At 39.8% G+C, this 26,973-nt stretch overlaps 1 protein-coding gene across 3 annotated transcripts in view; it reads left to right on the top strand.

Annotated features, from left to right (window-relative positions):
• Positions 1-201: 201 nt before the first annotated feature.
• anks1b (ankyrin repeat and sterile alpha motif domain containing 1B) overlaps positions 202-26,973 on the top strand; it is a 1,280,504-nt gene continuing 1,253,732 nt past the window's right edge. Inside the window, exon 1 of one of the 3 annotated variants that reach the window (XM_051924626.1) lies at positions 202-908. In XM_051924626.1, the coding sequence (XP_051780586.1) occupies positions 778-908 (131 nt within the window). In that variant the 5' untranslated portion in view covers positions 202-777. The remainder of the gene's footprint in view (positions 909-26,973) is intronic. The other 2 variants (XM_051924632.1, XM_028816795.2) reach the window with 2 other exon arrangements.

Below are 26,973 nucleotides of genomic sequence, written 5' to 3'. Positions count from 1 at the left end.
GCCGGTCTCAACGGATTCTGAATTCGTCTACTGATGATGGCTTAAGCATGCTCGATTAAGTAACAAAAGAGCTCAGCTGCAGCGCCGCTGCTCCTCCACGCCCTACTCGTTGCCTGCCATGTCGCGCAAGAGGCAGAGTGCGGCGCTACAGTCGCTTTTTTCTCTAGAGGATGAATTGAGAGAGTGCCGCCGAGCCACAGTGCACAGTGAATTTGAGGGCGAGCGAGAGCCGGGAGGGGGCTGTAGCGTGACAGTTCGTTACAACGCTGTGTTTCCAGGCAACCGGCCGGGACCGGGACGGTTAAGACTCGAGCTCAGTACGCTCCCTCACGCCGCTGTTCCGTTTGGAAGCGCGTGCACGCGTGTATGTACAGTATGAACGTCTGTGTGTGCGCGCGTGAGTGACTGTGTGAGCACGAGCTTTTGCGTGCGTGCGTGTGTGTATGTATGCATGCATGCGTGTATGTGGAAGTGCATGCGTGTGTATGGGAGTGAGTGTGTGGGAGCGCGGCTCCGAGGAGGTTCAGCCTGCGAGCGCTACCGGTACTGTTAGCTACAGCAGCAGGAGCAGCGGCAGCGGCAGCGGGCGAGCAGGAGCGCTGTCTAAGAATTTCCCCGCAACGTGCCCTCCACGGAGAATGGTCTGCTATACGGAGCGCTGAGGGAGCCCCACACCCCTCTTCCTTACTCCCCGGCCCTTGCAGTTCTCCGTTTGCTCTCTCCGTTTTTGGATCTCTGCCTTTTTTGTACCCCGCTATTCACTTTGTGCTGTTAGTGATGGGAAAGGAGCAGGAACTCCTGGAAGCAGCGCGTACTGGAAATGTGACTCTGGTGGAAAAATTACTGAGTGGCAAAAAGGGATTATTGGGCAACGCGTCTGGATCTCTACCCCTTCCCAGCTTGCTGAGGTATGTGACCACACACACACCACCATGCGTGCATGTTATACAGTATGTGCCACTGCTACAGGGGCATCTCCACAGCTGACTCGGGATGCCGGTGTGTCAGAGCACGGCCAGCGAACAATACGCACAGTCAGTATACACTCGCTCTTTGTATTGTTGAAATGAGCATCCCATCTCTGGCCACAATCACACCTACACTCGCCAGACAAAAGCTTTCCAGTGTGCTGCGAGGTTTGGGTGCCAAGTGAGCAGTTTTTGTTTTGCTTTGCACTCCCTGCTTTATTTTGTTTGCTGACCTCGGATTCTGGCCGATGCTACTCTGCTCCACGTTAGTTTGCTGTGCGTCGCTCTGGGCATGTGTGGGAGCAACTTTACAAGGGTGATGAGCCAAGAGGTCCGACATAAGCAATGAAGGAACAGGATATCCATCTTATCTATCGGACCTTTGACAGCTATCATTTTGTCAGAGGTGCTATTTTAGCTATCATTCACAATGTTTAACATATAGTGCCTTTCATATCTGTCTGTTAATAACACTTTTGACAGCTATCACTTGCTTTTATATACTATCTGTCTGTCTATTAATGCTTTCCATTCCTTTCAATATAGCACCTTTGACAGCTGTCATTTTTTATATGTGGTATTGCTCTCTTTATTTCACATATTGTAATTTCCATGTCAGTCTGTGTATAGCACCTTTGATAGCTAGCACTTTCTTTTATAATCTATCAATGTAATCTGTTGTTATTTCAATGCACTTTAAGATTCCCAGTTTAGCTGAATGATGGACCAGCCCTGATTGATCTGGTGTTTGTGCAGCGCTTGTATGTGAGCTCCCCTCATTCCCTTCTTATACCCTTATCACTGTGGATTTGCCAGTCACTTTAGTGAACTCTCGGTTAATTGATAACTCATTAATCTTGCACTGAGGAAGCAGGCTGTAGCTGCCCTGTGATGAGGTGGGCTTAGGGACATGAATAAACCCTGGATGGTGTGGTTCACCATTTGTTGTTTTTCATTTTAATTAAGTTGTGGTCCATTGTAGGGGTAGCTTTGTTGCTTCATAAGTTGGCATCTCAAAGTTGAACTCCACGATCTGCTGGAGCTGCTTATTCACTCTGGGTTCTGTATACACAGCAGAGCAGGAAAATGCTGAGTAGTTTGGTGGAGTCTGTGGTGAATAACAAACAGTTCACTTATTTGTATTCTGTAGTGGGTCTAGGAATCTATTTATTTAGTTCTTTTGATTATTTATTTATTTATTTATTATTTTCTGTTGTTGAGGATAACATTCTTCTTTAAATATACAAAGTCTCGCTTGTCACTGCTAAAGTTGAAGCTGGATTTTTTAAGTGAAGAGCGTGCCCCCCTCAAACTATACTACAAAACCATTTCATTATATCTGGGTCAGAAGGCAAAAAATAAGGAGCAAAGTAGGAGATGGATGTGGGTGAACCGTAACTGAGCTTTTAGTGCAAAACCGAATCTCGCATGTGGTCTAGTAAGAGCATTGAAAGCATTTTCTTGATATCTGACAGATGCAAATGCCCTGGAGTTGGCAAACCCCGAAAATAAGCAATGCACATCCATGTACACATCATGACACCCAGTAACAAATGTGAATTGTAAAGCCTATTAATGTGTAAAGAAAAACTTAGATAAAAGTGAACTGATCATTTTTTTTGTACCAGTTGTATGCTACTGGCAGTGTAAAATGGGCAAGTCAAATAGTATGGGCACCAATTTAGTTCTATTTCTTTGGTCATACTTTTTTTTTCAAAATATGGGTACAGCTGATTTTCTGTCTGTGTTTCTGTTTAGTGATTCATGCTGTGCATACTTCAAAAACTGAACATCCCAATATGAGGTGAAGTTATGGTGGGTACTTAGGTGCTGCACAGCAGACAAATTGAGATTTTCTGCCAGTACTTTCCTATTTGTACTTGATATGAAATTCAAATATTTAATGAATGGCACTCTGTACTATTACTGTACATTGCTAAGTGTTTCCAATGTTGTTTTCCATGAAAGGTCTTCCGAAATGGCTGTATTATTATTGTGGAAAGTGACTTGTAATTTAAAAACCACAGAGCTTGTTAACAAATTGTTTCCTTGTCAAAGGAGCTGCCTGATGCTGAGTGGTGGGATGCAGTACCATATGTTATATGCTTTTATTTGCTAGATATCCTTGCAGCATGTAGGTTTTTTATTTTTATTTTTTTACAGGTTAAACCTCAGTTTGCAACAAATTAGATTACTCTAGTCATGCTTTACAGGAAAGTTCTTTTCTTAAAGTTAACAAGTCACTTCATTTTATTATTGAAGCCTCCAGAAGCCTTTTCACACAGACAGGAAGATTTGAGCACAATCACAAAAGCCCGTAGTTCAATCAATAAGTACAGTAAGGTGCACCTCACAAAATCTTAAAGAGGCACACACTGTCCAGGCTGTGTAGTTAGAAGCTCTGAAGTTTGCTTCCAATTTCTATCAAGGCCAATACCATTTAGAGAAGGATGACCGACTGATGATATTAATTCACACGTCTGTATGTCTATCCATCTTCACAAGTAGCTCCTGCCAGTGTACTCTGAAGCAACTTCCGATTGCATTTTCCTTTATTAAATCATGTGTAATCGTATAAGGAGAGCTGCTGAGTGACGGTAAAAATAACATAATGTGAAATACTCTAACCTGCTTAGTCCATTTCAGGATCGTAGCTAGACCGAGCCTATCCTGGAAGCAAATAATAATAACTCTTTGCATTTATATAGCGCTTTTTCTCACTACTCAAAGCGCTCAGCAATTGCAAGTTAAGGGCCTTGCTCAAGGGCCCAACAGAGCAGAGTCCCTATTGACATTTACGGGATTGGAACCGGCAACCTTCCGATTGCCAGTGCAGATCCCTAGCCTCAGAGTCACCACTTCACTCAAGCAACAGCATGAACCAACCCTGGACAGGGAACCATTCTGTCACAGGGCCCACTCACGCACACACCCACATAATGCCATTGTCGAGTTGCCAGTTCACCAAACATGTAAGCAGCACCTGGAGAAAAAGCCACACAGCTACAGGGAGTGTAGGAACTGAACCTAGGACCAAGGTTGCATGGAATACCAACCCAATTTGTAAAACGATACACTACCAGGATTTGTTAAAGTTTTGGTATCGGAAGTAAATAATAGCTTTCAAGCACATTGCGCCCAGTCGTGTATTTGTGCAATCGCAACCCCACCCTACCCACAAACCTGATTACTGTACACCAAACTTGATTCAATACTGGTAGCCGCTCTTCGAACGTGTATATTCATAATGACATGCTGAAGACTCTTAGGGCTCCTGATACGCATCTTCTTCTTGTATTTGTAGAGTGTGACAAGGTAGGGAGGTATGTGACTGTGTGGCACAGCAGGGAGGCTGCAGTGTGATGGTAAATGGAAAATTATCCATTCTTTGCTTTGGTACCTTTTTGGTACTGGTGATAAGGTCCAGAAGCTGGTATGGATACTGAAGGAAAAATCTGAGTACCGATACACTACCATCAAGGACACCGGATCCATGAAGTAGCAATGGTAACTACTATGCCATCCATCAAATGTAATACGCCAGTAGGTGGGTGAAAAAAGACACCATGGAACTGAGATTTGCATGGGGGAATCAATGAAGTTTGTTAAGAACGTGATCACACACGTACAAGGTAGTAAGATGCAGTTTATACAGTTAACAGAGTGTCATGTGTTACAATACACTCATTGATATTGCTTGTGACCTCCCTGTGCTGAAATGCAGGCCTGTATTCCAGCATGTAAACAATCATACAGATGATGGATGTGGAATGTCAGTCCATCCTGTGAGGTTTAGTACCAGTGGTGAGGAGACATGCCATCAAGTTCAGTTCCATACATAACCAATCAGGGAAAGGTCCAGTCAATGTGCTGATCAGGGAAGTTGATGAACAGGATCTGGAGCATGTTGAGTTGCACTGGTGGAAAGTGAGCAGGCATTGACTCGATGGAAGAACACACTTTTAATTTCCCACAGGTGTGGAATAAGGCCCTGAAGTAGTTTGTGCCAGTCGCAGTCCACTCCACTCCTCAAACTTGAAACGTGACCATCATTTCTGGTGCAGCAGTGGCTCTGATGCATACCACTGAGGAAGACTAAATGGCTTTGTCGTTGGGTACCCTACTCTTTCCATTGTCTGTTAATTACATGAACAGTGTATGATGATTTCAACCAGGAAAGAATAACACTTCACAAAGTACTGTACAGCACATGTTAACACAAACAACTGGATTTATCTTTGTGAGCACCACCTACTGATGGCCTTGGTGTGACCTTCCATATAACTCTGACTGGCCACAGGGGGGATCCACTGACCTTGGCACGTTAATCACAACGTCGTCTTCCTCTTGCGTTTACCATTTTGTATTTCAGTATTCCAAACAAGTGCTGTTTTTCACTTTCCACTAGTCTATATTACTGTTGTTTTGTAAAATACACATTGATCAAATGCCATGTTTTCATTCTCACAGGATGAATTGGTTGAAAATGAATTTTACATGTGCTTCCAACTATAATGCTCTCCAGTGTTTGTGCAGTTTTTATGGCATCCTGTAGTATTGGTAAACTGTCACAGAAGCATGTTAAAAATGTGCTTGCAATTTGCAATCCAAATCATTAACGTGTTTACATTTAACTGAATGGTAAAGGAGCTGGATTGGAAACTATAAATCCCCAGATTTAGGCACCATTGTGGATTGGGAAGGAAAAGTGGAAGAAAACCCATAAAGAAATGGGGAGAGGTTATACATTTTACACAAACTGTGACCACTCATGATATTCAAATCACGGTGCTGGATCTGTGAGGCAGCAGCAGCAGCATCCAGCCTCAAACTCAAAGTAGCATCAAAATCGAATTTCATCTTTCGTTTTTATTGGGGTCAAAGGTGCATTCTTTGAGGCTATTCCAAAAAAGGGAAAATGTATACATTTTGACTTTTTGTACTGATTGCAGACTATTATAATACCTTTACAAATGTAAAGTTTTTTCCCAAATGAAATTGAGAAAAGTGGAAAATCAAAGCTTTTGTATTTATTGCATTTATTTTGTATGATGATGTAATTTGGTCATGTTGCTTAAAGAATTTCCACTGGTATCAATATGTACTTAAAAGATAAAAATGTAGCTGTTACTGCAGTCCTGCATTACATGTGGACCCTGATGGGCCTCTTGGCTTTTTACCTCGTGTTCAGTTGTTTGTTAAAGGAGTGTATCTCTGCAGAATCTTGTGGGGTCAGTACATTTTATAAGAGTCTGAGTCAAAAGAACACATTTAAAGGTGCAGAACATTGTAGCTGTATATGGAGGGATGGGTGGGACAAATCTGAAGTATCTTGAATGTGATCATGTGTCTGAATGTGTCCTGTAATGGACTGACACACTATGTAAGTTCAGTGTCTGCCTTGTCCAGATAGTTTTGACCATCCTAAAGGTGGATTGAGCAGGTTCGTTTAATGAATGGATGGACTCCTGGATTTAATATACGATGTAAAACTGAATGTGTGTGTGTTTGTCTGGTAAGCCGATTCTCACTGTTGCAGAACCTCTCTTAATCAAATTCTGCACAGAAATACCCGTTTGTATGGGGCAAGACAGTCAACAGATAGATAGCTATGTTTGTTCTAAGATTTAGTTGGTGTCCCCATCCTGGGCAGTGCCGTGTACCCCTGCTTGTGTTTGAATAAGAATACAGATTTACAACATTGAACTCACCTCCACAAATTTTTTTCAGTGATTCCCCATTTGCACATGGGAACATCATAGGCTATATTTCATTCCAAAATTTAGTTGGTGCCCCTCCCCTGGCAGTCAATCAATAAAAATACTGTTTATGTGTGTACCTTCTTCAGGACCTGGCAGATTCTTGGACAGATGTGTGGGCCCTGTGGCGCACAGGAGCCTGGCCCAGTGTTGGTTTACATTTCGTGTTTAGGTTAGGCACTGGCATTTCTACAGTCTTGACCCAAAAAAATGAGTTAGAAGGGGGTGGATAGGTACCAAGATAAGATCCTACCATTCAGTTTGTCCTGCCCATGGGCCATTAAGCCTACAGGCACTAAACCAACTAAGCATATTTTAAGGTTGTGCCATTGGTTGTTATTTTTGTGTCTCTAAGGAGATGGTTTTTGGTTTTTTTTTTCTCAGCCAGTGTGATCTGAGACATCTGGAGTCTGTCACCATATATGGCTGCCACACATTCTTTGTGACAGACTTTTGGTATTTAACATTCCAAAAGTATTTGCTACTGGGATTGACTGTTAAGTTGTGGAGAAAGCTATCATTGGGGTTGGGATAACCGAGATGGGTGTGGTCAGGATGGGGTGTTTGGAGAGGATCAAGGTAGGAGCAGGGAAAAATATAAAATATCTTTTTTGCCACACTGTGTTTTTATCTTGTTGTTTGTTCTTTTATCAGTTATTTGTGGTGTTAGAGCAGAAGGTTTTTGCCATTGTGAGCATAGCTGCCTCATGGACATTATGTTCACCTCCTTCATCCGCATGTTGTCCATGTGGAGGTAACACATGTTCTCCAAATGTGTGCATGGGCTTTCCTCTGTTTCCTCCATGTTTCCACAGGATTCCACTGTGGCCCTGAGTGAGCTTGGGTTTGAAGTTTGAGTGGTCCATGTGATGGATTAGTGACCCTGTTTGCAGCAGTTTGCTTACATGTGCCCAGTACTGAGATGATAGGCTTAAAGCCCCAGCCACCCTCAGCGGAAGTGTTAGCTTATTTATGGCTTCATTCAGTGATGACCTTTCTATAGTGTCTACAGGGACCAGATTAAGTTTAAATTTTCAACCCAACTACATCCACATCTCCTTCCATGTAATCATTGTAAAACCACTTAGTACTATTTTACAATTGTGTGCTACAAGAGCCTATTATATTAGCATCAGGAATCAGGCAAGGCTTTGGATGGGTAGTCATAGCAGAGTGACTTGCAGGAATATTATTAGGTAGCAGATCATTTGGTTTTTAGTTTAAGTCAGAAGTTTCAAATGTGTGTCAATTGTTTTACATGGTTAAATGCAAAAATAGGTTAATCCAGACAGGGCCAGATTTTGGTGCCTCCTCAGATGTTTTGTTGAGACATTCATAAAAGTAACAGCACAACTGCTAGCTCAAGAACAATCACTGCAAATCATCCATCTAATGAATTAACAAGCATAGTCCATGTTTGGGGCAGAAGGAAACCATACCTATCCCAGCTGTGCTTGGTACAAGGCAGTCCATCCCAGGGGAACATTTTAGGCAAACATCAACAGTCCTTGACACCTTGAGTCAGTAAGTCAACATGCACATCTTTGAGATGTTGAATGAAGACCTACGTGCCTGGAGACAAACTTAACCTGAGTAAGGAGAGAACAGGTGTACCCTACACAGGCAGGCATTGAGCCCAGTACTCTGGAGCAACACTGATCAATGCACCACCGCTCTCCCATTATTCTTACTAACTCAAAATGTCAGGTGTTTCATAATTTCATATTTTCACACCATGATTGAAAAAAGGCTGAAATGCATGTTAAGAGTTTCACTGTTTTATGTACACACAGCAGTATAGTTGAACTTGGACGTGGGCAGTCATTCATCACTTTTTCTCACCTGATCTGGTGCCCAGCAACACTGGGTACATGACAGGAACCATTTCTCAGCATAACAGGTTATACTACCAAACATACAGATAGCCACACTGGGTCATTTTGGTTCTGCCAGCTAACCTAAAGTGCAAGACTTTGGTGTGTGGGAGAAAACTAAGAACTAGTAGGAAAAAACACGTGGACAGTGAGGACTTGCAGACTACATAAAGGCAGCTCCCAAGAAACTCAGGAGCTGTAAGACAGTAGTGCTAACCGCTGTGTCACACCTTACTGAAGAAAGATTTTTTACTCTGTTCTCACCAGGAAGCAGTGTTTATTTGGGTTTCACATAAACTACTTCCTTAGTTACTTGGGTTTCATAACCTGTTTCCATTGCTCTGTTAAACTTTGCACAGACTGGTCACAGTTTGTAGTCATTCTGGACACTTTTTATTGGTGCATTTGAGGTCAAACAATAGATCTGTGACGTCAAAACGTATCACATTTGATTATTTATTCCCGTTCTTACCTGTCATTTAGCTAGCATTCCATTCGATACTCACCTTTCACTTTACATGGAAAGTCCATGCATCTTTTTAGGGCTGAACCATGAGAGAAGAACCTGAGTCAGACATTGAGAGGTTAAATCTCTAAACTGGCCAGGGGAACCATCTAGGAATTCCTGAGGAGGGGCTATGAAAATCAGCAAGGTGGTCTGGTCTGTCCTGCATTCATTTTGTTACCTGGAAAAGTGAATAGAAAGTGAAGTAAACTAACAAAGCATTATTTATTGGACATTTTGGCTCAAAGCATTTTTTACAAATCATATCAATAATCTGAACCAGATCCTGGATTGACTTTGCCGCTTTAGGGCTTCTTTTTGACTTATTCTGTCTTTTCCCTTTCTTGCCAGGTACTGTACCTTACTGATCTCTGTAGCACCACAAAAGTGCCTGACAACCATTTGGGAAAATGACACCTGAGATATTTGGAGCCTTGGAATTCAATGACAAAAGGATCTAGTCTTCTTTTTACACTGATCAACATGTACTCATGATATCATAGAGTGCCCTGGAGGAGGTGGGCAGCCAGTTGGCCTAGTTCATCAGAACTGTGACTGTTAAAAACAACCATGGACTCTCAGTTGTTTAACTTCTCCAGCAGTGCTCTTGACTACAGATTTTGTTTTCCTCTTCTCCACAGTCAGCTGGCCATATCCTAGTTATAACGTTAATGCATTTTAAAGTGTTACCTTGTACGTTAGAGTATTTAATATTCATAAATGTATGCTTTAGCAATTTGCTATTAATGCATTGCAGGTGCTGAATTATATACACACTGTGAGCCTGCACTCAGTAAGGATTGCTGTACAAAATTGAATTGAAATTTAAAGAATAACACCGACAACCTCTTGTTTCTGTGGGCCTCTTATAATGAGGCCTGCTATTTTCCTGGTCAATTTACAATTGTAATCCATAACACTTCAATATACCCAATAAAGTGCAAATGTTGAATCACCTAAACAGAAAATCTTTGGTACGTGAGGGCTACTAAACCTGTCCCTTACAGTACATTTGTGGGAGAACTGCGTTTAAGTTTTTACAGTAGTTTGGAATCATGTAGTGTGTTTTAACCTGGAACAAACAAAACGTGGCATTTCAGACCCAAAGGGTCACACCAAAACCATTCTGGGACCTCCCTGTTATGTAAATGTCTTTACTACTCTTCAGCTAGAGTTCTCTTCATATTGTTCTTGTCTCTAAGACCCCGCATAAGAGAGTTTCTATTAGATCAGTACAAAAGCCAGTGACCCATGACATAAATGATCTTTCAAGCACTACAGGCCCTACTTTCTAATATGCATATGGCATATTGAGACTTTCTGGGTGGTTACTTTTGACATTTGCCATAAATTCTAGCAACCATTCACTCCTTAAACAGGGTAAACAGTAGACCTAGGGTTTCAACAATGGATACATGGATAAATTTAACAATATCTTACTTTTGCCCAATCCTGTTGAAATAAGCGTTAGCCTTCTGTAATCCTGAACTTTAGTAAACTGATTAGTAAAAGTTTGGATGCATTTATGAATAACTTTGGATTTTTTTGCATCGCTATATTTACATCATTGGCTCTATTTACAGTGTTCTGGCTTGAAGTGGTGAGTGCCCTGCAGTGGACGGGCACTGCAACCTTGCAATTAGTACTCTGGTGTTCTCGAACTCTTAATTGGCCTAGGCAGGTTCAGAAGTGGATGGATGGAGATATATACAGTATATATATACTGTATATATATGTTACATAGTTTACTGTCAAATAATGCAAAGAGTACACGACACGTGTTTCGCCCTTATTTGGGCTCATCAGGCGTATACACTCCACCACACCACTCTTGGGGATCAAACCTCAGATATCAGTGTCCGAAGCAGATCCTCTTTACACTGCGCCACGGCGTGTTGTTTGTTTTTTTTGACAGCCTGGAGATCGGAGTAATTACATTCATAGCATTCGTAGGCAACCACATGCTTTACCTCGTAGGTAACCACCCGTACAATCAGATCGAGATTCAGACTACGAATGCTATGAATATATTATATATATATATATAAACACGGCTAAGTCCTGGGATATGACCATTTCATTTTGAAGCCATGTCTTCAAGTTACTCTTGAGAGGCAGTTAGAATGTTAGAACAGTTATATAAGCAATAAAGGCCTGTTTCTACTGTTCTGTGCCAACCACTTGGCTATGACAGGCTTTTCTTCGCCTGATTGCAAATTATTGAAATTGAAAATACGATTAAGGGTAACTGGCTTAAGCACAACAGTGTATGTGCTGATATACTGCATATCTTCCCATTCATTTAATGAAATTGAGAATTTAAGAAGTTATCTGCTTGGTACTGTTGAAAATAGGTATTTTATAAACCTTTATTCTGAACTTGCGTTCCCACTACAGTGAGTTACAATCACACAGTGCAGGTTTGAGTGTGTGTAAGTGGGCTGTGCAATGTACTAGTGCCTTGCCTTGCCTTGGGTTCAACTTAGCTACTCAGGCTCCCACCCCTCAATTGAGTAGGTTGGCGAATGTTACATTATATTATGTTACAGTCACAGGGTTCGGACTTACCCTTTATTGTTAAGTCCTTCACTTTGTTCTTTACAAGACGGATGCTACAAACTATGGTAGTTATACTTGTTATTCATGGATCCAGAGAATGACATAGTTTTGCATATTAATTAGCACATGCAAGGATGTAATTAACTGTGCTCTGTATGTGTGACAATAATGGCCCTATAAACTTGTCATGTCAGTCACAGTTTGCATTTTGACACAAGTGCTCAGTTGTTCTAAACATTTACTCCTTTCTCATGCCTTTGTACCAGCCTAATAAACACGCCTGAAGCATTGCATTCCTGGGTCATCATTTGAAATTTTCCATGACACTGTTAAGTGCGCCGTTGGTCTGTAAACCCATGGACATAATTTTTTTTTTTTTTTTGGTTGGCAGTTGTTTCATGGATTTTAACTGCTTGTCTGCGCCTTCAGTGTGTTCTGCCTGTTTGTTGCTCTTGTTTTATGAATGATTACTAATGCTGACAATTACAAGCTAATTAAGCACAATGGAAAAGAGTGTGTGGGACCATCAACGTTGTTTCATAGAAATCTTTCCGGTTTTTTGTTTAATTTTGTACATAATATCTTTTAGGTTATTTTTTAATAAGCTCTTCCATTGTTTTCCATATGCATATAAAGTTAATGAAGTATTAGGTGATGGCAAACTTGTATTTTTTATTTTTACAATTTTAATCCATATTATGCTCAACTTGTCTGTATAGGTTATTTTGTATAATCAACTGATATTTGTTGTAATTTTGATTGATAGATTATAAAGATGGAGTTGAGCTTTGGAGGTTGTCCACTTGGCAATGTTTAGGTTGACTCTGTAGTATTAGGGGATGAAATTACCCAGTTTGCTTCAAAAAGTAAAATCTCAAGTGCACCATTTGGCCGTTTTATGATGTACACCATTTGGCCGTTTCTGACACGGCCAATTTCCATTAAGTTGAGCTTCTCAACTAGAAAACAGTGGGTCCTGAGGTGCAGATTATTTGGCAAGAGAGGACTCATGAGATTGGGTAGTGGTTTCATGCATTGACTATAGTGCTGTGGCCACTAGCACTGCTGGCTGGGAGGATCTCAGCATAAAGCTGCTGTTCTTCCACATCTGGTTAGAGCAGAGCTGGTTCAGTTGTTTTGGACATGTGGAGACATCCTCAGCCTCTTTGAAGGACTTTTTGTTCAAAGAATTAAATGTCACAATTCCTTTAGGAACACCTGGGAATCTTCCAGGTAGAGCTAGAATCTCTTACTAGAGTGCTCTGGTCAGACTTGAACGGCTTGTGGCCACCATCACCATCTCTATAGTAAATGGTATAGAAGATAAATGTATTGATAAAAATAATGTAAATAATGCAATAATATAAAAATAATGACACACAAGTACAATAATATCATTTAACTCCAGCAGTATTTTTGTGATTATTTGGAAAATGTCTTTTTTGTTGGATTTAAGTAATTTATAACCAACACAGTACAATTAATGTTCTTCGTTAGTTGTTTTATTTATAAACTAAAACTGATACTGATTGTGTTACATATTGCAAATGTTTGAGTGGGTGCTAATTACTTCTCCAATATCAGTTCTACATGTTAAAGTACAAGGTTAGTATCAGTTAAATTCAGCAATAAAAAGATATTAATGTGGGGAGCTTATGTCATTTTATAGTATATTGGGTGTTTTTATACACATTTTTGGCCAGACTGAAACATTTGCCGCTTTTCTTACCCAATAACTCAGTGCTCCCAATGAAAAATCAAAATACTGTATATTGAGAATAAAATAGCATATTGAACTATTGTTTATCAGTTTTTATTTGTATTGATGTTTATTAAAAGTACTTCAAATGTGTACTTGTTTGTACTCGGACTATTTGTGGTAAATGTTAATATAGTATAGCTGATATGAAACTAATCACACCTTGAATGCAATTTTAGCGAACGCTATTAGTTAACCAGAGTAAGTATGGCTCTAGTGTCTTGATTGTCCATAGCATGACTCAATGCAATTGATAAATGATCAACTCTCAGCTATGTTATTAGTTATTTTCTTTCTAGTTTGCTCTTGTTGATTGCATTTCTCATACTCATTTCTGAACAGCCCATTACAATTTGTTAGCTAGAGGCCCAAAAATCAGATATTATGGCGTATACTCTGGAGGAGGATTGTTTTGTTGTGTTTGTTTAAGGGCATTCTCTAATGAAATAAGGACTGCTGGAATTTAGTGTGGAATTTCTCATTCTGGAATTTTATGAAACAGACGGCTGTTAAATTAGCATAAGAATTCTAAGCAGGGTGCACTCTTAAAATGAAATGATAGTTTTAATAGCTTTAAAAGAACATTAGCGTGTTGTGGAAGTACCCTTTCTCATTTTATTAATAAATGACAGTTATATTCTGGTTCTTTATTATTATTATTATTATTTTTAATTAATTAATTAATTAATTGGCCAAATAAATAAACGTAAATGTAATTTTTTTTGGCTGAATTCTTTATCCAAGATGACTTGCAACATTTGAGATACAATTGGATACATTCTTTTGTTTTTTTCCATTTGGAGCACAGGCAGGAGAAATGACTTTTTCATGGCCAAATTCTTGATGACTCAATGCCACAAAAGGTTAAACTCTACCTTCCAGTCATTGTCTTAATTCCTCTAAGACTGTCCACTTGATAATTGCTTTCAGGGAAAGTTAATTTTCTGAAAAATAAATAGGCAGGGGTATTTTACCTTAAGTAAATCTACAGATCACTAGGATGAAACTGCTCCAGTCCCAATAGATAATGCATTGGTCTCAACTTTAAAGGAAATGGACAGGTCTGTTGCTTATTTAAGATCCTTAGTGAATGAGAAGTTTCAAAGTTGATTTAATGGTTTCAAAAGCTTTTTGAAATTTTGTGCATTGATTCTTGGTAAAATAATCGTGGCACTAAAAGTACTAAAGTTATTAAAAAGTTTCAGTAATAACTATCAGATAATATTTGTGCCGTCTTTACAAAAGACTATTAATGTTGGAAGAATATAGATCTAAGAAATTATACTGATGGCAGATGAAATTCCAGCATTTCTTCTTTATACTATCCTACACGAAATGATGTCTCTTATATACTTAGCATGCCCAGACTGGTGTTTGGAGACAGTCAGAATAGCATTCATATGAGCCACCACTAACATGGTCATGTATATTAAAAAAATACCATAACAAAGAAAGACTTAAATTTCGTGTGAATGTATTAGTTAAACTGTAAGACTTAACAAATGTTTATAATGTCTGTGATTGCTTGGCTCACACTACACAACTTTCAACAACATGGAACTGAATTGCTTGCACTACACATTGTGATCAGTTGTCTGTTCATGATGATCAATCAAGCACAGATGATGTTCACAAATTACCAGATCGTTCACCTGACAAGGAATACTCAATTCTGCAACTGCAAAGTCTCGTGAAAACGTGCAAAAAGTGACAGCTTTGATTTGTGTGGCTTTCCCATGATAAAGTCCATAGAGCAGCTTTCTGTCCCCCCACTCCCATTGGCTTTTGCTCGTCGGCCTGTGGTAGGTCTGTTCACAATAGCAGATTTTGTGTGAATTACTTCACACGTACTTGAAAAATGTGTAGCGTCTACAGCTCAAACACTGGCTCAGATGTGTCATTGTACTGTTTATGCTTTACGAATGTCAGTGGGTGGTGAACATCGGTGGTGAGCACAGGCGTGCACAGCTTGACTCGGATATTGGAATTTGTTACCAAATGTTTATCTGTGATTGAAACATTGGGTCTAAAATCATGTAGTTTGAGCCAGTCATGACAGTAATAAATATAGTATTTCACTCCTAAATTAAATGACACTCATTATGTTTGATTTAATAAAAGTCTTGACTATTAAAATAGCTCTAGTAACTGAATGATTAAAATAAGCAATTTTTTGTTTTTTTTTAGACCTGAATTTTGCACAGCATACAGCAGGAATTTCATTGTGACAGGAGAATCCTAAACTCTAGGTTGACGATTGAGATTCTTGCACTTCTTCAGTCTCAAGCATATCTTAGTGATAGATGTGATTGAGGTGACGGCATAAAGCAGGATCATCACACAAGCCTTAGTATGGCACTTTTTAATCATTCAATCAACCAATTGTAGGATGCAAATCGGGTAATATACAGATGATATGAATAGATTGCGTTATATCAGGAGGAAATAAGATACTTCTTGTAAGCAGTACAGTATGTGAAAATAGGAAAATACATCCAGAGACTATAAAGCTTGTGTCTGGTATCTAGTGGAGTGCTATTTATAGGTTGGTAGACATTTTTCCTTCTCTGAGGTTTCGAGTAATTTGTGAAGCTCTAGACTCTGATGGCCATTGCATATTCAAATAAACAACTAGCCTATTTTGTCATCAAAAAAACACAAATTCCTTAAAATAAAAAATACATTTCCACATAATGTTCATATGTCTTTATGCTGCAGCATTTTATAGAATGAAAATTTTGTCCAGTCTCTACTTGCGGCTGGGCTAAAATTATTCCTAAATCCTCTCTCTGCCTCCTGTGCCACAACCTGTTAAGGAGGAGAGCCAACTGAACTAAGATTGCGTTTAAGATTCTCAGAAAGGTTAGATTAAATGTTTTGTAAGATTTAAGAGCACAGCCAAGATAGAGCGCATACAGTAAATGCCAGTAGTACTGGCACCTTTGAAGAATAAACCAATAGCAAAAATAATGAAAGATTATTTTCTGATCAAGCTCCAGAAGAATAGTTTCAAACTGCCCTGCAGCCAGTTTGTCGGCAGAGCCTAACGTAGTGGTAGTGATAGGCAAGAAATTTAATCTCTGCAGATCTGAAGCATTGGAGTCGCTCAAAGCTGCTGCATCAGCCTAAGCCTGCTCTCACTTTTCACCTACAGTTGCATGGCCCACTGTCTGTTTTGTGATGGCACCACAGTATTTGGGGCAAGAGAAAAGCAACTGTAACTGCATGGAGGTCAGGCAAGGTGATATAGCAACAGCAGCCTGCCTCTGAATGTTTCCATGGCTGAAGCACATGTGGCAAACTTTAGGAGACACTGAGAGGGCACTCCTTAGCTGCACAGTTTGAATTGAAGCTGTTTCAGGTACCTTTTGAGATGGGTTGAACTGCCATTTTTTTTATAGGCTTTTAAATGAAAAAGATAATACACTTATCTTAAAGTTTAGTCTCATGAAACCTGAAATGAGCTCAAATGTAATCTTACAAAAATAAACTGTAACAGTATGATCCAAAGCCATAGCTAACATAACACTGATGCTTAATAAAGTACTTAAGCCTTAAGCAATGTTGTGTTTTTTATTCTGTCAGGTTATTTTGTACTGAACTGCTCTAAAGCCCTTTTTCCATATTTTTTATAGAAAGCTGACATATGTATTGACTAATAGTGTGTCACTACTTGCTTTGCAAAATTCTGTCATTTAGTCTTCCCAATTTCAAATGATGTTTCCAACACCCAATATTGGTGATTGTAAGAATTCTTTGATATTTAATAATGGGATCAGCATTACCCCGCCATCGTTGGCATTTGTATTTGTTAACTTTAAAAAATGACATACTGTATTAGCTGAGACCTGCTGCACCATTTTTTTTCTCTGTATAATGTACCAGATTTGGAAATATTAAGGAGATCACCTGACTACATGTGGCTGTAGATTGAAGACATTCAGCTAACATGGAAGATATCAGGATAGTGCAGAAGGTTGAGAGCTAAGGGTGGAGAATGAAGGAAAACAAAGGTAAATCACTGATGAAGACAGGATGAAATCAATCAACATTTTAAGCAACATTTGAGGGAGCCAGTGGCCAAGTGGTGTCTAAATTTCGGGACCCGCTTAAGCTAGTTCACAGTCCTATCCCAGCAAGTGTAAACATTAACATAATTCAAAGTAATGCAAGATAACAACATTGTGTCATTACTGAGTAGCAGAGTAATGTCATCAGAACTGGTGGATTTCCCAGACTTCAGTATTGGCATAGTTCTGCACAACAACTGTATTTGAATTATAAGCATTACAGACAGAGGTGGGTATGCCATGACACGATGTTTTTTCTCATAGTTTTACAATGTTCTCTGAAGTTGCTCTTTATATAACAACATTATAGAATCTAGCTAAAGCACTGTAAACATTGTTATTTTTGCTAAACTATCAGGCAGAGTGCAGTCATTGATTAATATTTACACATGAGGAAAGACTGGTCAATGAAACGTGTAGTCCCCTTGTATGAATTCTGACTGGGTAATTGCTAGTGGGCAGTAGCCATGCTGCCTATTAGTCCTGGTAAGTGTGGTTCTAGCCTTGACTGCTGTAGTATAATGTAATGGGCTGTAATTTGGCATGTCGGGTGTAGTGCCCCTTAGAGCCTTTAAGAGGTGGCCACACAGGAGTTTTTGGTTGACCCCTGGCTTACAAAGTTGACTTAATATTGCAATATCATAAACTTACAATATTGACTTAAGGATGGGATTTAAGTGGTCAAAGTGTGTCCGAGAAATATGCCATCAGGAAAGGAGGAGCAGACAGCAATTATTTTAGCTTCCTAGAAAATGTGAGAGGTAAGGTGATGTGGTGTGTGGAAACAAAGCAGTGGAAAGTTCTTTTTGTTTCTTTAGTTTGGTCTTTTGTGTGGTGTTAAGCCTGGTGTAAAATTTAGCTCTTTATTTTGTATCTGTATTTTGTGTTCATTGGGGTAAGAATCACAATCTGTGCCAGGAGTATGGTAACAGTATACAGTCATACATACTGTATATTTGTTGTTTCTTGCTTGTCAGACAAAAATAACTTTATTTGTATTGTGACAACCTTTTGATGATGTTTACAGGTGCTGGTCATAAAATTAGAATATCATGACAAAGTTGATTTATTTCAGTAATTCCATTCAAAAAGTGAAACTTGTATATTAGATTCATTCATTACACACAGACTGATGTATTTCAAATGTTTATTTCTTTTAATGTTGATGATTATAACTGACAACTAATGAAAGTCCGAAATTCAGTATCTCGGAAAATTAGAATATTGTGAAAAGGTTCAATATTGAAGACATCTGGTGCCACACTCTAATCAGCTAATAATCAGTAATCCCTCGCTATATCGCGCTTCACCTTTCGCGGCTTCACTCCATCGCGGATTTTATATGTAAGCATATTTAAATATATATCGCGGATTTTTCGCTGCTTCGCGGGTTTCTGAGGACAATGGGTCTTTTAATTTCTGGTACATGCTTCCTCAGTTGGTTTGCCCAGTTGATTTCATACAAGGGACGCTATTGGCAGATGGCTGAGAAGCTACCCAGCTTACATTTCTCTTTCTCTTGTGCTGACTTTCTCTGATCCTGACGTAGGGGGATTGAGCAGGGGGGCTGTTCACACACCTAGACGATATGGACGCTAGTCTAAAAATGCTGAAAGATTATCTTCACGTTGCTATCTTTTGTGCAGCTGCTTCCTGAAACGACATGCTGCACCGTGCTTCGACATACTTAAAAGCTCGAAGGGCACGTATTGATTTTTGCTTGCTTGTTTTTCTCTGTCTCTCTCTGTCTTTGCCGCCTTCAACAGCTTTGTGCCGGTGCTTCGCATACTTAAAAGCCAAAAAGCCCTATTGATTTTCCTCTGCCTTTATGACAGTCTCTGCTCCTGACTCCTTTGAAGAGGAAGATATGTTTGCATTCTTTTAATTGTGAGACGGAACTGTCATCTCTGTCTTGTCATGGAGCACAGTTTAAACTTTTGAAAAAGAGACAAATGTTTGTTTGCAGTGTTTGAATAACGTTCCTGTCTCTCTACAACCTCCTGTGTTTCTGCGCAAATCTGTGACCCAAGCATGACAATATAAAAATAACCATATAAACATATGGTTTCTACTTCACAGATTTTCTTATTTCGCGGGTGGCTCTGGAACGCAACCCCCGCGATGGAGGAGGGATTACTGTAACTCAAAACACCTGCAAAAGCCTTTAAATGGTCTCTCAGTCTAGTTCTGTAGGCTACACAATCATGGGGAAGACTGCTGACTTGACAGTTGTCCAAAAGACAACCATTGACACCTTGCAGAAGGAGGGCAAGACACAAAAGGTCATTACTAAAGAGGCTGGCTGTTCACAGAGCTCTGTGTCCAAGCACATTAATAGAGAGGCGAAGGGAAGGACAAGATGTGGTAGAAAAAAAGTGTACAAGCAATAGGGATAACCGCACCCTGGAGAGGATTGTCAAACAAAACCCATTCAAAAATGTGGGGGAGATTCACAAAGAGTGGACTGCAGCTGGAGTCAGTGCTTCAAGAACCACCACGCACAGACGTATGCAAGACATGGGTCTCAGCTGTCGCATTCCTTGTGTCAAGCCACTCTTGAACAAGAGACAGCGTCAGAAGCGTCTCGCCTGGGCTAAAGACAAAAAGGACTGGACTGCTGCTGAGTGGTCCAAAGTTATGTTCTCTGATGAAAGTAAATTTTGCATTTCCTTTGGAAATCAAGGTCCCAGAGTCTGGAGGAAGAGAGGAGAGGCACAGAATCCACGTTGCGTGAGGTCCAGTGTAAAGTTTCCACAGTCAGTGATGGTTTGGGGTGCCATGTCATCTGCTGGTGTTGGTCCATTGTGTTTTCTGAGGTCCAAGGTCAACGCAGCCGTCTACCAGGAAGTTTTAGAGCACTTCATGCTTCCTGCTGCTGACGAACTTTATGGAGATGCAGATTTCATTTTCCAACAGGACCTGGCACCTGCACACAGTGCCAAAGCTACCAGTACCTGGTTTAAGGACCATGGTATCCCTGTTCTTGATTGGCCAGCAAACTTGCCTGACCTTAACCCCATAGAAAATCTATGGGGTATTGTGAAGAGGAAGATGCAATACGCCAGACCCAACAATTCAGAAGAGCTGAAGGCCACTATCAGAGCAACATGGGCTCTCATAACACCTGAGCAGTGCCACGGACTGATCGACTCCATGCCACGCCGCATTGCTGCAGTAATCCAGGCCAAAGGAGCCCCAACTAAATATTGAGTGCTGTACATGCTCATACTTTTCATGTTCATACCTTTCAGTTGGCCAACATTTCTAAAAATCCTTTTTTTGCATTGGTCTTAATTGATATTCTAATTTTCCGAGATACTGAATTTGGGACTTTCATTAGTTGTCAGTTATAATCATCAACATTAAAAGAAATAAACATTTGAAATACATCAGTCTGTGTGTAATGAATGAATCTAATATACAAGTTTCACTTTTTGAATGGAATTACTGAAATAAATCAACTTTGTCATGATATTCTAATTTTATGACCAGCACCTGTATACTGAAGTAAAACAAGTGCTTTAAAGTATAAAAGTGAAAACTACCCCAGCATGTTTAGAACCACACATATATTAATGAAAGGGGCGATGAAATGTAGCAATATATTTATGAACAAACCTACCAAGAGGAAAATTTAGCGTTTTTTGAGAAATATTGCCTGGGTAAGAAATGTGCAATTTATACAGCATCCTTTACATTGTACAGATTGATAGCCTGCTATGTCTGTCATTATGGTAATATACAGTATGGTATCTGTATATGAGGAGCTTACTTCTCCAGCCCAGCAGTCAAAAGCTTCCCAGTAATTCAGCTTGGAAAGTCTGCTACTCTGCACATGTCTGTGCTGGTCAGTCTGTTTGCATCCCAATTGGGGGAGGCTTGTGGAAAGTTGGGAGACGCCTCAGTTACAGTGATGTCCTAATTAGCAATGTGAATTGACTAATGCTAAAGGCACTTTGGCAAACCGGGCTAATTAAAGAGCTGGGAGTAGTGAGCTCAGTTGGCACTTCAATGCTTTGAAAAAGAGCGGCAGATAAGCACGAAGGACAGTGACAGGATGGTGCAGGATTAAGCCTTAGCGATAGCGTTAAAAGGGTGCAGGAGGCTACCTGTAATTATCTAGGTGCCTAAGAGGGCAAGGATCAGTCCTGAGGTTGCGCTAGTGCAGGCAGGCAAGGAGCACAAAAGTATCTCCTGTTGTGTGGAGCGCCCTAACAACAGAATTACTCGATGCTTTATGAATAAAAGTTATATTGATGAGGCTAAAAATAATGCAATATAATAGTGTGGAGCAGATGTGCTGTACATAAGCCTGGTAATACGTGTGAACAGCATGTATGTTTGTGTTGTTGTTCTTAGCCGTTAGGTCTTGAGGCCCTTATTTTCCTCACTTCTTGGTTATATTTCACATACATACAATACAGTATTTCACAGTTTCTAAGGTACATTTCCTAAAACTTGTCACCTTTTTCTCAAAACTCTAAACACAAAAGCACATCTTTACACTGCCTTCAGCAAACCTCTGACAGTTCTGGAGAAATGAAACAATGGACTCAAAACCACTTTATCTTTGCTCAAAACCAAACACTGCTTTCATATCATAGAAAAAGCTGGTCCACATATAAACACTACTGAACATTTATTACATAAAAATATACATAGATATATATATTAAAAAAAAACCACTGAAACCAATGCCAGTCAAACGTGCTAATGGTATTAGTGAAAAATGTTTATTACATGTTGAATTATAGTGTAGGAAACCAACTGCAATAAATGTAAAGAAAAATGGATTGTTTAAAAGTGTTTTTTTGTTTATAACTACAAAATGTACTCCAGAAAGCGTTACTGTGAAAGCTAAAGGACAAAGAGAAAAAAATAAGATGAAAGTAAAATATTGCCAAGTCAGTGCTAAGGAAGAATAAGCATTTTGCCTTGTCTCATCTATATCACAGGCAATATTCTTCTTTGTGAGGCAAAAGGGGAAAGAGTCCTCTGCTTGCCAAATTCAGCCCTGACATGCCTCCACACCTGTGTCTCCACTGGCCAAATCCACTGCCTGAAGGAGATTTTGCTGGGCATTGGGGTTTCACCGCCAATAAGTCTTTTATAGGATTTAGTAAGGAGGAATATGGTGGAAAGAGAAGATTTATAAAATGGTGGTTATTGCTGAACCACTCTAATATCTGTCTGCTACTCTATTAGATAATGGAGTGCCAAGGGAGAACCCTCTAAGACACAGAAAGAAGGTGCAAACAATTGTGTGAACAATTTTGAGTCTTTATGTCTAAATGATGACAAACATGTGCTAGTTGTGTTTTTCACTTTGCATTACAGTTCAAAGTTAACTGCATGTATGAGGAGAAATGTATTTTGTGAATGATGCTGTGTTTAGAGTTTGCAACAAGGGGGAAATCTTGTCTAACTAGGTGAACAGTGTGTAAAGTTTTGCCAAAAGAGTGATTGATTTCATAAGTTAGTATTGGCCTTTGACAGTTTTTTTTTTAGAATCAGAAAAACTGTAATAAGAAAAAGACATTACATTTACTGTATGTAGCGCTTTAAGAAGACACTCAATGCACTTTACGTAGAGAGGGGAGAACCACCATCAATGCAGCCACTTTAGACCAGTGTACTCACCATACATTATTTATTAGGCGGTGAAGGGGTCAGAGAGAGAGTTATCGAATTAAAGACCTGGGGTGACGGGGGGCCAGAATGATCAGATTGTGATGGGCAATTTAGCCAGGACATTGGGAAACACAACTCTTTATGAAAGATGCACAGGGATCATTTATGACCACAGACAGTAAGGACCTCAGTTTTACATCTCTTTTGAAGTATGGTTCCATTTTTACATCACAGTGTCACTGCACTGCGGCATTGGGATCCACATTCGGACCATGGGGAAAGATCCCCCTATTGGCCTCACCTACACCTCTTCCAGCAGCAAGCTTTTCTTAGATGGTCTCCCCTACAAGTACTGGCCGGGCTCAAACAGGCTTTGCTTTGGGTGGATTACCTGTTCTGAAGTGCATGTGGCATGGCTGCTAATAATAGAGCCTTTTTACATGCTATATTCAAAAATAATTCCTTATTTTTGATGTACATATCCCTTATCAGGTTTGGTGGAGTCACTTCCTAGTGTCGCAGCATTTGACACAGTTATCAGTCCATATTGGTGGACCCAGTTCACTGCATGGAACATACTAACATTTGGGTGATTTGGTAAAGTCAGAGGTGAAAGGGAACAAATGATTTGAGAGGCTGAACTACTATCTTCTTGGTCACTGTGCCACCACAATATTTTGGTGGGTTGTATTCATTCATTTGTTAAAGCTGCTTTGTTCTAGTTAGGGTTTTGGCGGACATGTAGCCTACAAGACAGAAACAGGTTGGCAGTCCATCGTACTTCACACATAATAAGCATCCCCACTCACCCATCCCAGGCTCTCACCAGTCAGCCTTATAGTGTGTCTGTGGAAGTAAACCAGAGATTCAATAAGAGAATATGGAAGCTTAACACTAAAGAGGTCACAGTTAAGACGTGAACCTGCTCCAGGAGCTGTGATATGGCAGTGCTATGCCCTTGCCACACTGTGCCATCTTAGTATATTAAATTATTGCCTAACATGCAGGGCCACCATGCTCTACATCTCACACTTCTGCTTCATTAACCTTTATTCCCAAGTGTTCATCCATTAGGAAACTATTTCTGGAGTGTTTAACTCTGAGGGACAACAAGACAAGTTCTTTTTATAAAGAAGTTATATTTATTCTTAAATCACCATTACCAGAGTAATGTTTACCAGTGTATCCTATCACCTGATGGCATCAGCCTAAAATGCCTGCTATCTGGGTCCTGGCCAAAAATGTTGTTCCATGTCTCATCTTTTAGAAGTTTTAACTCTTGGCAAACTTAAAAGGCTGGTGAATATCTCCATACAAAGTAAGCTTCCGTGGAGAGAAGATCCGTTTTTGAGTTTAATGTGGATTTCAAAACCTCAACAACTTTGAACAGGACTAGGTGAGCAGAGAAAATGGATGAGTTGACGGTACATTTTTTATAAGCAACATCCATCCATTTACTGAACCCACTTCATTCAGTTGAGGGTTGTGGGAAACCAGAGAATATCCCAGCTGCTTGTGGTGCCAGGCAGGAATAATTCCCGGACAAGACCTCAGCCTTATGTATGACACAGCTGGTCACACGACATCAGGAACTCGCACTAGGCCAAATTATCTGAAAAATGTGTTTGGGATCAGAGAGGAATGCTGGAGTGCCTAGAGAGACCCTGTAAGACACAGAGAGAAGATGTAAACAATGAACATACAACCTTCTTTGTACTGTACATGGTACATTTGCTTTTCAATGTACACTACATGCCATTAAACATTGTTTATATGTCATATCACAGTCTGTTTTACATGACCTGCCTAGGGTCACAAAATGATTTGGAGGTGAGCAGTGCTCCAGCAGTCCAGTACTTACCATCCAGTATCTTAACTACTGAAACTGGGCAGTGAAATGTCAAAGTCCTAGGCCCAATTAATTAGTGAAAAGTAACATAAATTGTGTGCTAGGAAGCACAACTAAACTTTGAAAAGGATGGCAAGAAAATTAAATTGAAACCTCCAGAGCACTTGGTACATTGAATGCCAGGCTGTAAAGTGCGACTTTATGAAATGTAGGCTGATCACTTCAAGCATTTTATAAATTCACTTCACAGCATGAAAGACAAAATGTAACTTTGTGTGTGTAATAGTATCTTTAAATTATATTAAAACGCGAAGCTCACAGAGTCAGCAAAAGTTAAAGTCTGCAGCAGCTTTGTGGACTGCAAGGAAGTTATTGATGTGTAGCTGGGAAACAATAGAATTCAAGAAACCGCATACAATAGTTGCTGACATATATGGAAAATGAAGAAATGTGGTTGCTAATCCAAAAGTCATTTAAACAAAATTAAGGCCTCACAAATCATGGTGGCAGGAACACTTAAGAGTGACAGTAAGAAAATAGTGAGGGACAGTAATGAAAAAGATAGTGATGAATCCTAGCCCAGCCGCTGACGATGTGTCTGGACCATAGAGTGAATCCGCATTCTCAAGGTGGGGCCCACTGATTTTAAAAGCATTGTACAGAACTTTATCTCTAAGGTCTGTCTTGGTGAGATAATATCATGACAAACTGATATGAAAACACTTCCAGTAACAAACCTTTACAAAATTTGTGTTCATTCCAGAGACCTAGGAAACTTCTTTAAGTGTCTTTCAAAGAACTGCCACGGGTGAACTGACAAGATTAGATTAATTGGTGCCCAAGAACTGGAGGTATTCCATACTCTGGCTATTAATTTATAAATGTGATAATAAACACCAATGGTTGTCCTCCACCAGTTTGTTTGGTTTCTTGACATTAATTTCAGATTGAGAGTCTCGTCTCATTACAAATTTTGATAACAAACAAAGAGTGGTGTCTTCTGTGAATTTCACCATTATTATAGAATCTGTATGTGAAATGCAGTTGATTTTGTGCACCAAATAAAGTAAAAATGATAGGACATGACTACGTGGAGTGAGCAACTTAGAGATGTAGTCCTTCAGGTTCATCACCTTCCTGTCAGAAACACAAGGATAGAATGATAGCCATGTCAATCACTTTTATCAAAAGGTTGAGAGAAATATTGAGTTAAAGACGGTGCTGTAGTCAATTGAGAGGATCTGGACAAATGTTTGATATTCTTCACCATCTAGCATCACCAAGATGTGCAAGGGGCATCCCATATCTCCCTCTCAAGGCCCCATATGCACGTTAGATGGGAAGCTGGCTTCGTGTGTCACAAATTTTTATTATGACAGATATCAAGGTGACAGATCTATTTTCACAGAGGCAGCACACAGTGGATGTATCGGTTTTCCTTGCTTTGAATAGTTTGTTATATTAGGATGTCTTCATATTCATTTTTGTATGCTGTTTCCCCTTCTTGATTAGTAAAATTCCCCATCAGGGAAGCAACAAAGTAAAACAGTAATCATTGGGGCACCCAATGGGGACATCTGTTTTGGCTGTTGGTGTTTAGTACCACAGTGAAGCAGATGTAGAGATATGACATGGCACCTCTGTTTTTTTTTCATAACTTGTAAATACCAGGGTTCACCAAATATCTTCCACAAGTTTTTTGTTTCCAAGCCATTTTTGTGAGGTAGCATGCTGACACTTTGTAATATTTTAGTCTGGTGGCTTGGTACCCTGCTACTACCACTGTGAAAGTTGCTACCAAGTCATGAGCACAGCTGCACATCTGTCAGTTTACACCTATGAGGAACAGAAGAGTATTGTGAGCAGATGGCGTAAAAGGAGCTGAAGTTCACATCAGTCGGAATAAGCAATGTGCTTTACCCAGTGAATCTGAGCATACAGATGTTCATAAACAGGCAAGTGTGGTCTGCAAGACGACTGTCAATCACAGATGAGAAGT

This window comes from Erpetoichthys calabaricus, chromosome 1 (genome assembly GCF_900747795.2).
Source record: "Erpetoichthys calabaricus chromosome 1, fErpCal1.3, whole genome shotgun sequence".
Lineage (NCBI taxonomy): Eukaryota > Metazoa > Chordata > Cladistia > Polypteriformes > Polypteridae > Erpetoichthys > Erpetoichthys calabaricus.
This window is presented reverse-complemented; position numbering and strand designations above follow the sequence as displayed.